The sequence below is a fragment of the Athene noctua genome, chromosome 4, assembly GCF_965140245.1.
Source record: "Athene noctua chromosome 4, bAthNoc1.hap1.1, whole genome shotgun sequence".
Classification (NCBI taxonomy): Eukaryota; Metazoa; Chordata; class Aves; order Strigiformes; family Strigidae; genus Athene; species Athene noctua.
Window position 1 is genome coordinate 29,920,570 of NC_134040.1, and position 15,398 is coordinate 29,935,967.

General features: G+C 36.4%; 1 protein-coding gene across 11 annotated transcripts in view; it reads right to left on the minus strand.

Moving 5' to 3' along the window:
• The window catches only part of FRYL (FRY like transcription coactivator), a 172,668-nt gene that overhangs the window by 92,555 nt on the left and 64,715 nt on the right, over positions 1-15,398 (minus strand). For all 11 annotated transcript variants that reach the window (XM_074904767.1, XM_074904764.1, XM_074904765.1 and 8 more), the window contains 2 exons: positions 10,037-10,236; positions 3,567-3,620 (listed from right to left, as the gene is read on the minus strand). In XM_074904767.1, the coding sequence (XP_074760868.1) occupies positions 3,567-3,620; positions 10,037-10,156 (174 nt within the window). In that variant the 5' untranslated portion in view covers positions 10,157-10,236. The remainder of the gene's footprint in view (positions 1-3,566; positions 3,621-10,036; positions 10,237-15,398) is intronic.

Below are 15,398 nucleotides of genomic sequence, written 5' to 3' on the forward strand. Positions count from 1 at the left end.
GAGGGATCTATCACCAACCACAGCAATCCAAAATGTGTTTTGCCTTCAGAATTTACTGCCAATTCCCATACCCCAAATAACCTAAACACTGAGGAAATACATTAATTCACTTTCTCTAAAACTAATGATACATCCAATACATTGCACAGTTATATTCATACAGCAACTACACACACAACAGATCAAGAACAGATTAAGAAAACACTTAAGTTACCCCATGCTGTCAATGTAAAACGACCCCAAAAAAACACTTCTACTCTTCTGCCCTCCTTCTGAACTGAGAAAAGAAGGAAGCTGCATATTAAGCTTTACTAAACCTTTTTCTTAGGTTTTCCTGCAAGTTTACACAGTATATTAATGCCACTACCATTCATAAATGTTCCAACAGTTAGGCAATTTACATCATCTTCCACAGAAACAAGCTGTATCTCATGCATTAAAAAATTTGGAATTGGTAAAGTGCTAAACCCAAAAATGGCTAGCATTATAAAGCATTTTCCTCTTGAAGTGAAAAATGAGTTTTACATTATAATTATTTATTTCCTGCCACATTTTGCATCCTTAACATTCTAATGAAAAGGCACTGGAATTATCAGGAAGATTAAATCTTTGCTCATACTACATAGCTGCTAAGCAGAACATGAGCTATACGCTTATTCTTTTTATTTAAAATAATTACCATACTGCTTGGATACTAAATTCAAGATCATTTTACATAAAAATTACAAAACCACCCTTTTATTTTAGCATTAAATTATGCCTAGATTGAAAGCAGCAATCTCGATGACGAAAGATCCGATAATGCCCAAGAGGACAGGGCTGCACTAGTCATCATGACGTGTACTTATATTCCTTGGAATGAAAGAGCAAAGCATGCTCCAGTTATAAAGGCCTTAACATATTGCTAATTGCTGCACTAAACAGTACAGGGAGAGGTAAGGAGAGAGAGAGAGAAGCAAAATCATACTAAGATGCTAGAGCCCAAATTCCAGCTGTGGCCAAAATCCCAATTCTGAAAACACTGCTCAAGTTGTGCCTCATCATGAACAAGCCTGAACCCCAGAGACACATCTGCTTTCGGTCACCGAGATGGCCAAGATATGCTTTTGCATGATCATAAAGTTTTGGTGTCTTAGGACAAGAGTAGGAAATTGCCAAGTATGATTCCTACAACAAACAAAAGAAGAAAAATACAAGCTATTTCAGTTTCAAGCTGTACAAGCAAAAATATTTTAAGAAATGCAATATATGCTCTATAAAAAAATTTCTCTACGGTAGCTTCTTGATGTGCTGGGAATGATAAGGGGAAAGCACTGGTATTAAAATGCCAAAATTTTTAACAGTTTAGAAGTGTATCAAGATAAAAATTTCCTTCTCATTTTCCAAAGTTTCCTCTTTTTTAGCTAAATTTACATTTTTGTTCCAATTAAAACATCAATTACAAAAGAATTGTACTATTTGAAAATTTAAAGTTACTGATTTTGCACACTCGGTTCCAATGTTAGCCATCTTGGTCTGGTTATGTTTCCAACAGAAAGAATTTATAATCCCATTAAACAGCTATTTTACTTTTTCATGATAAGGACAATCGTGACTTCCTCCCCCATCCCACTTCTCATCACTTACTGAGCTGAGAGAAATGAGTGTTAAGTAGATACCTTCTCACTCCCAGAATCCTGCTTGTGTTTCAATCATGCTCTTTTTATTCACAAAGTAGCTTACTAGCTTGGACACCGTATCAGTACAGTAAAGCCGCTTTTAGACTCAAATTCCTAGCTCTATAAAGATCTCTGGGTGAACAAGGTTAGCTCAGCAACAGCTCTAGCTTCTCTGCTGGATGCGGTAGCTGTGTGCTCTGGATCCTCCTGTCTCCTGTACTTTGCCAATCTCTTTTTACTCTGTAATCTTCTACATTGCTGGAGAATTGATCTTAATATGGGTTTCATACAACCAGGAATGAACAGATAGAAGTAATCTTAACTCCTTTTGCCAAACAATATTCAAAATGCCCTACCAAAATTCACAATCCCTGTCACCACAAAGGAGATATTCTGCTCCGACTCTCTGAAGTAGTTATTCAGTACCATTAAAATTCAGATCTTGATGAACACAAAGTAGATTACAAATAACAAAAGAACAAAATAAGGACTTATACACAGACACACTTATATACACACACAATCAAAACAAATTACTTTTGAAGTACTACATTTTCAGGAAAACAAATTTATTTCTGTATTACAAGATTTCAGAACTTACATGCTTTATTATTTACTTTTCTTCACTCAGGATACTTTCAGAACCTATATGTAGTTCAATACATGACTACTAGTGATTTATAAAAAGCATCTTTAACTGAAGAAAAATGTGGCGGGGAGGGGGCAGAGCTAGTAGAAAAATTAGTGACATTAGTGATTTACAGATTTCCTTAGATCATCCCTTTCATGCACATTACTTAGTGAGATGAACTAGATGACCTTTTAAGGTCCCTTCAAACCAAAACCAGTCTATGATTCCATGATTTTGGCTAGATTTAAAACAAAATACTGTTGTTACCAAAGAATTTATGCCCCATGCTTCCTCACCCATTTTCCTTGCTTATAAGTATACTTTCATTCAGGAGGTAGTGGCCTTACAGTAGGTTAGATTAGAAAACATCAAAAGGCTATGTGAGGCTTTTGGTGGTGGTTTTGTTTTTCTTTAAAAAGAGAATTATACATCAAATATTACATGCTATTATGTGTCTCTCCTTTGGGAGAAGGGAAAAGAGGTACATGGATGGCTATGGAAAAGTAGGGGCATGTCCACAGATTTCAGTGCAATGTCTAACACTTATATCCGAGGAGTGATGGAAAGCATGAAATAAAAATCCAGAACACCAAACTTCACACAGCAAAATGCTATTAAGTAACAGTTAACAGGAACAGGCAATTAATGGGACTTCATCTGAATGATGCCTCTCCATTGCAAGGAAGTAGTTACAGGAGAAAACCATGACTATACTATGAAAGAATTGGAAACATATGCGATAAACATGAATAAATTGAGCAGACAGTTATTCCAGGCACAGTTCACTTACAGTAAGTGAAACAGAACAGCCTCACAGTGCAACTATATACTCAAAGGACAAAGTAACATTTTGAATCTACGTAATGCCTTCTGCCATAGAGGCAATAAGCCCTCGGTAAAAGCCATGTTACTGAAATTAACACTATTTGCTTATAAAAGCAGAAACACAAACACCAAAACAGTAAAGTGATCTAGGCTGAGGTTACACAACACCTGTTAACAGGAACGGAAATAAAAGTCTTTTTGTCTCCTACCACATTTCAGCATCTTTCCTTCAGCAGCTTTCACTGCCACCTTCAAATAATTAATCTATTCTAGTAGTTTCTTACTATCATATTCTACAATAGAAAATAAAAGTCTAACATTCAAGGTCTAAATCTTTCAACACCGATTCAGACATGGATGTTTCAAGTCATTACAACAGTGGAACCACTATTCTGCAAAACCAGAGGCCATCTTAATCCAATAAAAACTGCCTTTAATTACATGTCTCATACCTGATCAAACTGAAGATCTTCACCTCTTTGAAGAGATCTGGACAAGAGCTTTTCCTGTAAAAACAATGAAAATAAATGTGTATTTCACAATGCAATTGACTTGTTACCAAAGATAGATCCCAGAACAAAGAAAGAACAATTTCTGAAGATGTGATGTGTACTCACAAAATAGAATAATACAGATCTAAAACAATTTGGTATCTTAATAGTAATAATGTTAGAGACTGACAAACAGAAAATGTCAAACACCTCTCCCAGACAGCAAGGCCTACAGCAGTGTGCCCAACAGAGATAGCTGGCAGAGGGTGCCAAGTGTAACTCAAGGAAAGCCATTCCCATCTGCAAGCATATTCATGTTCATATAAGGCAGTTATTGTAAGCTACAAGAACAAATTTCGAAATGCCTTCACAGAGACAATCGTTCAACACATTTCCAATCTATGCTTTCTCTGACCTGCAATGAAACATAGCTAGAAAACTTAATCCAGGAAAAGGAGAATGTCAGTAAGAACTTGCTTTACATTTGAAATAACATTGTGAGGTACAGGAAAGATGCAGTATTAGTAGAATTTAATTATTACAATATTTCATTCCAACCAGTACCGTAAGACATACTGCTCTGTTAAAATCAAAACTAAACTATATTTCTCACAAAATAATTTAGTGAGAATTAAAGCATTAAGAAAACAAAACATCCACGAACCGTAATAGTAACATAACAGTAATTCTTACTAGTCGCTGTGGAGAGTACCAAATTCTACAGTTACAAGAAATACAACTTTTATAGTCTCATGCTAGAGTACCTGTAAAGCAAAAAAAGAAAAGAGGCAGGGCATGGGGGAGAAGTAGAAAGAGAAAAAAAATGGAGAGACTACGTCCCATGTACTGGCTCTGAGGGTCAATGATTTACGGTAAGTCAAGTGCCACCGTAACAGCTTTAAGGACATACTACAAAGCAGTAAAATATATAAAGATGTGATGAGCATTTCTTGCTACTTAAATGAATTTTAAACTACTTTTCACTTTACTACAAATGAATCAAAATTGTTATCTCTGATGAGGAAAGCAGAAAAAGTACTCAAGGTAAGGAGTTAATAGCTCACATTAGATTGCAGTAAGCAAAGAGCTTTAATGGAATAAGTTACACCAAGCAGTAAACCCTAAGAACTGGTAACTTTCCTAGTCTGGGATGTAAAATGGAGGTGTTAGCAATACTGATAGCCAGTACTGCTCTCAACAGGTTGTGCCTCAGTTAACACAAAATAACTGCTCTCACTAGTTTAGTAAGAGACAACACCCATGCTGTCACACTGTTGACAAAAAGTCAATATTGCTTGGCATTTAACACTTACAAGGCTGCAACAGACAGGCTATATGTTAAACAGATACAAATTGGGATTGCATTTACTAAGTCCAAGAATCAATCCAGCAGTTTATTTTTGCTTGTCCTAATCGTAATCTTGAAAATACGAGACAATTTCTGGCATTTTCTGCCATGGGTGCAGCTGTATTTGGTGTTCAAAAGGACACAATCTCTGGCAACTATTACAGTCACCAAAAACTTGAATTCAACATTGTCCAGGCAAAAAGGATTTGCCTACTCTGAAAGTGTAACTTGAAATAACACAGGTCCCAATTCACAGATCAGACCATCTTCACTTTCTATAATCCAAAGAAACCCACTTAATTGTCTAAGAAAACAGTCATTTATGTACATTTCCAGTATGTCTAAATAAAAATATTTTTAAAAAGGTGGTTTCAGAAAAATGCATTTAACATTCTGAAACAGTTCTATTTGTTCATCAGTTGACATATTAGCCAATGTTCTTCAACTGTGCATTAAAAAGCAAGGGGGAAAAAGGTTTCAGATACTGGCAAATAAACACTTTTTGAATCTTACAAATTCATATAATTTTACATGTTAAATCTGTTCAAAATACTGTTATGAGAATTGACATTTTGCAGCAGATACTAAAAGTTCCAGAGAGCGCTTGCAAATCACAATTCACTTTTAACTAAATTCCTCTCTCTCTTTTTTTAATAAGGAAATGTCCCTGTAGGTCAATTCATGTTATCTGTACTATTCTTTTAGATAAACTGCACAAATAATTGTTATCTTATCTATAAAGCAGAAACACGAGAAATGTTCCACCCTATACAAACATTGTATACTGCTAAATAAGCTGAGTGAAAATAACTAGAAAACTATTTCCCAAGAAGATGGAGAAGTGACTTTCCTGTAAGAAGATGGTAATAGTCAGCCCTAACATGCCATGTTTCCACCATGGTACTACAAAACTATTATACAGGTGAAAAAATGCTGGCTTTACTATACACATTGCCTGTGTCTAAAATGAGAAATAGCAAAAGAAAAGAATTATATCAAAGAGAAGTGAAATAAGTTTTTAAACAAAAAAGTTGAAATCCCTGTCAATAGACAGCAAACTATTTTAAAGATAATTCTAAAATTTTAGCTTTTTTTCCCCTCATATTCTATACTGAGACACTTTTGTAAACCAAACATTGATGTAACTTTTAAGTTTTTTAGTATCAGAAAGAATAAAGACATTACAAGTTCATAATCCTCTCTATTGTTTTTCATCAGCATTAAATATCTTAACTGCTAAAAGGTAAATATCACTACAGTTAATGTAACACTGACCAAACAAATGTGACATAACCAAATAATACTCTTTAACCCAGTCACAGGTTTATCAAGGCCTTTGAATTATTTCTGTGGCTTTAAAATTTATTTTCTTTCATTGTCTTCTTCTAACTCTGCTTTGTCATGGCCCCAGTTGTCTCACAAGACTTACAAAAATCTATCCAACAGTATAAAGTAAAGGTCTGGAAACTTTAACTGAATTAATAATTTAAGATTTATTTTCCTGGCTTCCTGAAGTTCAGAGAGAGATGGAAATAATAGGTCTACATTTATCTTTTACCAGTGAAATGGAAGAAAAAAAAACAAACGAAAACACCACCCACTACTGAATTAACGAAAGAGCAGTTTGCATCTATTATGTAAAGCAAAAATGTCAACATATGGCAGGCAGCAGAGATCAGGATGTAGACATATATGTGTGTGCTGTGCAAACAACTGCGCCCATGAAAAAAGGTACCACCCGCTGGCCCCTCTCCAGCATTCACTGGCACGGTCCTCTGGTGGCTAGTACACCTCAGCAGGGTGGCTCAGGTGAACACAGCAAAGTAAGTGCACTTGTTTCTGTCCTCCAAGCTGCAAGTAAGAAACCAGACAAGCGATGGTGCCTTGCCTCCTGTAGCCCAAGTGTTGGGCAGCACCTGCGTCCTTGCCCAAGCATCAGAGCAGCATACAAGAAACACTGAAGAAATGTGGTGTGCTTAATTTTACAGACTTCAGACAAGCTTTTGAAAGCACCTAGGCAAGACTTCCAAAGAATACAGTGCTAGTCTGAGCAATGTTTAGTATCTCCATGATGGAATAAAATCGTTGGTGTTGGCAACAGGCTTAAATACTCTTGTGAGTTTTGACTTAAACATGAGACTGAACTAAAATTTAGTAATTTAGCAGCTTACCTAGTTAACATCTTGGTAACTTGGTGGCACCACGTTAAACTCTTTGCTTAAATTCTAACCATCTATATTTACATGGAGCCTGACAAAACAAAAGGTGACCAAGTTTGTCACTAATCTTTTTCACTGGTATAGTTCGTTTCACATTTGGGGAAGGCTAGTATCATGCCTCACAGTCATTCTTGCACAGCTGACTATAAATTGTGTCTGAGCCCTTTTCCCTTTAAAACTAAATAGTACTACAAAAGACACAGAAGAATTTTTTTTTTTTAATTATTTAAATTTACTCACTAAAAGGATGATCTTCCGGCCTGTGGTTACACTTGCTACTTGAATCATTTATTTAAAACATTTGCTGATAAGCTTTTTCTGTAACTCTGGAAACTCTGTGGTATTAAAATTTTGCAAGCAGAGAACTCTTAATTAAATCAGTGAAAGGAAACTACTTTTCTACTCACTGAGTACAGTAAGTAAATTCACAGCTAGAGAAACCATTTAGGTACTTCTTACAAGTCAGTTACTTCCAAATGAAACCTATACATCTAGCCAAAATGGTAGTGTCCCCTCACCCCCAGGTGCTCTCTTGATCTGAAGCTACTTTTTTTTATTATTATTTTTTAATTAATTTTAGCTCCCCTACTGACATGTTCATCTTCAAGTTTTAAAAAGTGTCTAGCTCCTAACTTCAGCTGGTCTGGCTCCAAATTCTCTCCAATAGCTTTATCTAACAGCCTAGCTTCATCTAATGCATTAAAGATTTATGTAATACTGTATATATTCTCCACATTATTATTTGTAGCCAAGTCATCCCACAAAATCAAAACACACTAAAATGATAAAGAGCTTTCCTCTCTTCCACTAAAGCCTTTTCTTCAATCTCGGCCAGTGCCTTTCCTGTGCCCTTTCAGCCTTTTATCTTTTCTTTTAAATGTCATACATTAGAAATGAATATTCAGTATTTATATCAAATACTATGTACAAAAATAAAACCACTTCAGTACTTCCCTTCACTGAAAAACCTAAGGATTCCCTTCTACCTCATTTTGTTACATAGGCTGAGGTTGTTTCACTTTTCCACAGTTTTTGGCACCTCTTTTAAATTGATGGTTTTCTACATAGTCTTTCCTTCCCCCAATATAAAATAAGGAATGTGTAAATTTACAGTTGATTACATTAAAAAATATTTTCTTTAAAGGAATTCAAACTGGCAAACAAACCCAGACAGAACTGTTAAAGACCTTCACAAATGACTACTCTAGTGACATTTATAATTTCTTATTTTATCCCTAATAATTTTATACATACCATACACAAAAAAAATGTAAGTTTCAGAATCTTATTAATAAAAGATCCTGACTAAAGTAGACTTCATGCAATCATCATAAAACCTCACCACACAACAGAGCTGGGAATGACTCTTCTTTGAGAAGTGCATTATTTTATTAGTTTCATGTGTTTTCTAATTTTTAATCTGGCAAGATGTTTTGATTTTGTATGGTTAACAGATTTAAAAACGTTTGTTTAACTAACAGCAAACAGCGTGGCTGAGAGACACAGCCCGTGACTGTTGTCAAAGGATTTAATTAATCTGGTGCAGCGACAAGTTATGCAGCACAAGTGAACTCCAGGTCTATTCTATTTGACTTGCTACCAGTATTCTGGTGAGATTTAACTCCAAACTAGCTGTGTCTACAGGAAAAGCCCTCTTCAGGTCATCTGTATTACAGCCAGTCTGTGTCACTCTGGCCAAGCACTACTCTCCCGTATGTTTAGCAGATAGGGTGAGGGTCCAAGGGGCCTACAAGGGAGCAGTAGTAGGCACACAGACTACCCTGAGTGAAGCTGTCTGCCTTCCCACACACAGCATCACCACCCCCAAAGCTCTCATTTCTTAGCCATATACTCATCACCACTGGCAGGCCCCTTTTCTTACAAAGATTCTGTGTGCTTTCTTATCAAACCCTCCTGAATACCAGAATCTTTTGGATGTCTATAAGGAAACAGACAGGTTACATTTAAGTTGTACGCTTGCATGGTACACACACACACACACACATATATGTCTATGTATAAAGTATACCAAAGTGGGCCTATATAAAGAAATGTTTCCTTTTCCTCAGCCTTTGATCTACTAATGGTTTCAGTTGAAGATGATTCCACCAGTGACACCACAAAACATGTTTAGCCCCATTTTTGTGTTCTTTTGGATTGCTTCTTATTAATGTTTTTTCCTAAAGTTTCCAAACTGGGGCTCAAGTGTTCACACGTGTGCTTCTGCACATGAATACTTCTGCAAGCAGCAGTTACAGAGGCCTTCTGCAAGCTGGCCCTCTGCAAGCTGCAGCATCTTGCCTGTTCAGCAAATTTCCCAGTTAAAAAAACCTTCCCCCCCCCCCGAAATTTCCAAGTTTAAAAAAATTCATTTATTTCAAGATCATGCAGTCTGGATCACCAACAGAAGTCTGCATTTTGTCTAATCTGCAGTGTATGCTGGCTACTATATCCATCCAGGTGCTAGTGTCATTACTTTGGAAAACAAACCAAATGCATTTGCTTGAAAGTATACTGTCAAAGTATTACTGCAAAGAAACATCAACAGGAAACACACTTCACAGTGTTAAGGAAGGCATATTTTTTTGTTGTCACTATTTCCTTTTGTAACTTTACAGAACTTATGAATACTAAAAGGTCTTGTTTCCAGTAACCCCTACATAGCAGTTTTAATAGAAGTCAATAAAACATAATCCAGGTAGCAACTCTGTTTGCAGAAGCCTATTTATCTTGCAGTAATCCCCTTGAAAAGTCAACAATATCTGAGGATGTTTTCTTAGGTAATCATACATATGGCAAATCAAACTATTTCAGAAAAAAAAAACCAGGACCATTTCAAGAGATACTGTGAAAAAATGACTTACCAAAGGTTCAGCCATTACAACTTCAATTTTCTTTTCAGCTTGAACAGCAAATTCAGCGAAGAGGCTTTTGATGACATACTCTCCAGGTTTGACATCTGGATCAATAGTAATGTTAGACATGATGATGCCTCTCTTTTCCCAGGTGGAAACAACACTTGGAGAAATTCTGCGTTTATTTACTCTGCTGGGTGGAGTAGAGGCTATAGAAAAAAAAAAAAAAAAAAGAAAAAGAAAAAGCTATGAAGCAGAGCTTCTAAACACAGCACCTGTCACTTCCCCATCCACCACACAGACATATTCACACAGTAAATTCTGTAAACCAGGAGGAAATAACTAGCTATAACAACAACAAAAAATTATTTTTTCTTAATTAGGTGGGAAATTCTACTCTAAATTGCATAACAGTTTACAATGTAACTCATTTTTGTTATCAACAAAATGCAAAACCATATTACGCTGTGTGAACCACCCAGTTATGATTACAAATGTATGATGATTATGATAAAGTTTACAGCTTTTAATATCTGGTATCTTCAGTAAAAATCAAAAGATTCAATGTAATGGGTTGTCTCCCTGTATTGTAAGAGGTAATTCAATTTTTATAAATCGTCCACGAAGTTCAAGTTTCTACTTAGTGTCCAAATATCTTCAAAAGAAGTAATTCCTTGGCCCTGCTTGGCACTTTTTGTCAGTAAGTTGATTTTCCTAACAAGAATGCAAACCCTTTCTAGACATGTCTTGCTAACTCTTCTCCTCCACTCTCTAGTCACAAATCGGAAAGACTTGCTCCTTATCAGAAATATTAACTGACCAATATTTAAATAACACTGGATATATTTAGTCTCCCTCTCTAAGGATTAGTGCTTCTGGCTTTATACTGAAATTGTCATATACTAAGTTTATGTATATTTTTACACCTTTAGTCTTATTTTTCTCCCTAAGCAATCAAGCCGTACAATGTGAATTACAGTAGTGAAAATCAGGTATCAGAACTCACTCATACACGAGTTTAACACATGCACAACAATTACAGTGAATAATTACAATTCTTGTCTTGCTCACTATAAATCAAAATAATGATTGACTTCTCTAATGATGCCCCAGATGTACTCAGAAAGGTCTGATATTTCTCTAGCAGACGTTATTTTTTTAATTGATGTTAGGAATTGATACCAAGAATTCTTACCTATTGATATTAAGATGTTATTTTCCTAAGATAGTACTATAGGGAGCCAAATCTCAGCCTATTTTATTATATTACATATCACAATTTGTTCTGGTAAGATTCTTCAAGGCTTTTTGTATTTAAAGTGTGAGGAGATGCACTTGGCCAGTTTTGATGAACTTGCAAAATCTGTGCATGTTTTCAACTCATACATGTGTAGTTCCTATTAGCTAAACAATATCCACAACTTTTATTCAAACATTTTCTCAGTGTTCAACTCATTCATGAAAATACTAGTTGCCATGAAGACCAAATCTTTGGTACTTCACTTATCATCCCAAGTTTCAGGCTCAGCCATTCATAACTTCTATCAGTTCGAAAAATTACATTTTCTGTAATGCAGACTTCCTCAACTTTCATTGAAGGTAATCATTTATCAAACACATTAGTGAAGTCAGCAATTCAGCAGGAGTGAATACAGAATGGTCATAACTACCTTAGACTCTAATCAAAAAGGGAGATTACCTTGCATAAGGTTGTGAGTACTACATATGACCTGTGCTTTTTTCCCTAAGTTTTTGTACAAACTTGCTGTTTAGTTGGAGTACTGCATAATTTTTCCAGTACATAAACTGCAGTATGTCGTCTTTGAGGCTGGAAGGACTTGCCAAGGTCACAGAGCCGAGCTCCCAGCAACCGAGGGCAACACCAGAACAACATGTACACACACCGCATGCCATAAAGCATTTCTGAACATCCTCTAACACTTTGATCTAGCACTTTGATCTCAGTAACAGAGGTCCTAAATGACACAGAAGAGCATGTGCCATACAGATCAGGCGATGGGAGATCAAAAACACTGCCATGTTCTAGATCCCTATGGTGCAAGTTCACTAGATGAAAGTACACAAAGGCATTAAGAAACAGAACAAAGTGCATGCTGCAAAAGAAAGACAACAACTCAAAACATCTTGACTTCAAAGGAAAATTCTTTCTTATCCCGTATCTGATGATTGGCTTGTCCCTCAGTACAGAAGCATAAATGTGTCAGGTGCTTTAAAAAATACTTCATATTTTTCACAACATTCACGTTCTCCAGCATCTATGCTCTTGTCATTCTTAAGCCCTGATGCTTCCAAAGGCAGCCCATGAAACAAGAAAGATGCATTATGCTCAAGAATGAGAGCACAGAGGTTTAAGAAGAGGCAAAAAGAAGGAATATATCCTTCCTAGCCATAGCAGGTAAGAAACAGAAACACCAAGTACAAGATTGACAAAACAGAAAAATGCTGCAACACACTGATTCTGAACAACTCTTTCATCTCCATCTACAGATGAACAAAATAAAAAAATCAAGTACTTAAGAACTCCTAACGGATTTCTAAGTAAATAGTTGCTTCTGTCCTAAATATGAGAGTTTCTAAGAAAGCTAAAGCTTTGTTCTACTCAACAGATAAACTGGACTCTTATTATTTTCAATCACATCTGAAGCTAACAGACTGGAAAGAAATGAAAGACGTTTAAATCTCCTTTTGAACATCATTAGCTGTGTCTGGTCAGAAGAAATTTAGAAAGTAACTGCTTTGGCTCCTTCTAGACTTACCTACTGGAGGCATGCCACAATCACCACACTATCAGGACTGGGGACTCAGGGAAATGTGCCGCAGCTCCCGTCCAGTTCATGCTTCAGAACAATGAGAAGCTGGTACTCAACTAGCTTGTGTCTCTCTGTAGGGAAACTAAGGACTGATGTGCTGCTTAACCTAGAGCTACATCTAGATTTGCTTTATGTAGACAAGTCTTAATACTGTGTTTACACAATACATTTGTCTTCAGTTTTCAAAAGATCTCTTTAAAAAGCCCCTGTTGGGAAAACACTGAGAGTTCATCATCTTCGAAGTACTATCTTTACTTCACATTAGTAAACTAATCTTCAGTAAAAGACTATCTTAGTATGTTAACTTTCAAAGCCACAAAACAGTTTCTCTCACTGAGGATGAAACCCCAGATTTTTAGACTGATCTAAACCCAGGCATACTGCAGGCAAATCCTCCCCCCAGGCTCACTCAGCAACACAGGAAACGAACTCAAAATAGGTAAACTGGACAAAACCTAACCTTGGCAAGAAAAAAAAGAAGCAACTAGACTACAACCAGACCAGCTCCCAGAAGTGTTGCAGAAATTTTAGTGCAAGGCAGAGGGCACAACCGTGAAGCCAGGGGAACGTGGTACCAGGACAGCCTTACATCAGCCTGCAGTGCCACGGACCCCAGCCCATGGCTACAGTTTCACACAGCCCCCTTCAGATGGCACAAGCTGCAGTACTCTGCAGAAGGATGCAACACCTCCCAGGTAGGTATCTCCTTCCCTGTACCATTGTCCTCCTGTGAAAGCAAACTCAAGTGTGCAGCTATGTAATGAACTGAACTGGAAAAGCAGTATGTGTATTAATTTTTTTTCTCCCAAAGTTAATTTTGACACAATCACTTGTCCAATCGCTTGCCACGCAACTGTACATATGCTTGTGCCAGCACAAAGAGTCAAAGCAGGGAGGGACAGTACTTGTCTTTTTACTCTTCCAGCAGCAGAATTAAGTCTATCCTACAGTTGTACACTTTACTAATTGCTGTGTACACGTGCACAAACTCTTCAGCTGGTAATAAACCTCCTCAAAAAAAAACCAAGGGGAAAATGTCAAACTGAAGCAATTATAAATGCTGCCATGAGAGGATTACAAATATCTTAGTTTTGCTGAAATGCCAGTGTAGTCAAAAGGCAGAAAAATTTACTAGGATTTACTTTCATCTATGAACTTGCCAAGGACTTTCATTCATGACATTAATGGTTCACATGAATGACTCTTGCCTTGAATATGACAATGTTCATGGTTTTATCTGCTATGTAAAACTAGTAAGTTAGTTACACAGAGAAAAACACATAGGAGGGAAAAGGGGAGGGAGCTTGACTGTGTTTAATAATAAGATACACCGCAGTTCCTTAAAGAAAATCCAAAATCTATTATCAGATTTCTTAACCAGGTCAAACAACATTATTATCTGGTATAATTATGTTCAGTGGGATTCATTTACTCATGAACTTGCAATCGATAACACAATAGGAAGGGTCTACATGGATTTTAAATAACATGCTTAATGGAAAAAAAAATCTCATTACAGGACAGGATTAAATCATTTATTTCTGCTATTCTTTGCCATCAAAGTATAAACCATTCTCTGCTCTTAGCTGCCAGAGGAAATTTAGGTTTCAAACATTGTTCTGAACTTCAAAACACGGATCATTCTACAGAACTTCAGATGAAATGTGGAACCAAATATCATACCACTCGCAACAGTTCAAAACCAAAAAACTACTTTCATAAATTACTTGAAAACACTGGATGTTATTCATTTGAAACAATATCCTGTTTGTCTGCTCTGATGCAAGCTAGTGCTACGTGGGAAATCTGGGAGCAAATGTCGTAGGAAATTTCTGTTAAACAGCATTGTTTGGTTGCTAGGGACACACCAAATTGTTTGGATAGTTGCAAGGAACAGTAAAACAATGCAAAGAATAATTAGACAGACAACATATTGCTAGGTCAAGATGCCCTGATGTATGCTAAATGAGAAACAGAGTTGCTTCATGTTAAACATACGTGTCCAGAACTAGGAGAGGCTACCTAATACCCACGTTGATACTAAAGAATGCTATTTTCATCAGCCTGCTTTTCTCTGTATAGCCCAAAAGCATCAAGTATTTGAGGATATAAGTAGTGTTTTATTTACCAATCAGACTATTCAGGATTCAAACATACAAAGCAGGTACCAAAAGGTAACATGTGCACCCCAGCCTGTGACACTCTAAGAGTGTATTTTATTTCATGGCTAGTATTAAACGATGATTTTTTTAGCTTTTGTACACATTTTTTTGGTACTACTTTACATTTAGTCAAGTGTTGACACTTGATAAGTGCTTTAAAAAGTACTTTCTAAGTTTTTCATGTCTTTTCCTTTAACTGAAATTTGATTTCAGTTCCTGCTGTTTCTCAGGAAGTTGGAATGGTCAGACAAGCGAAACTTCCACCAGATATCTCTCCTCTTTCAAGATACATGAAAATACATCTGGAATTATTTTGTGTTTTTTGAGGATACTCAACACACTTTTGAGAGGGCCTCCATAGTTTTAATCAAGCAGATC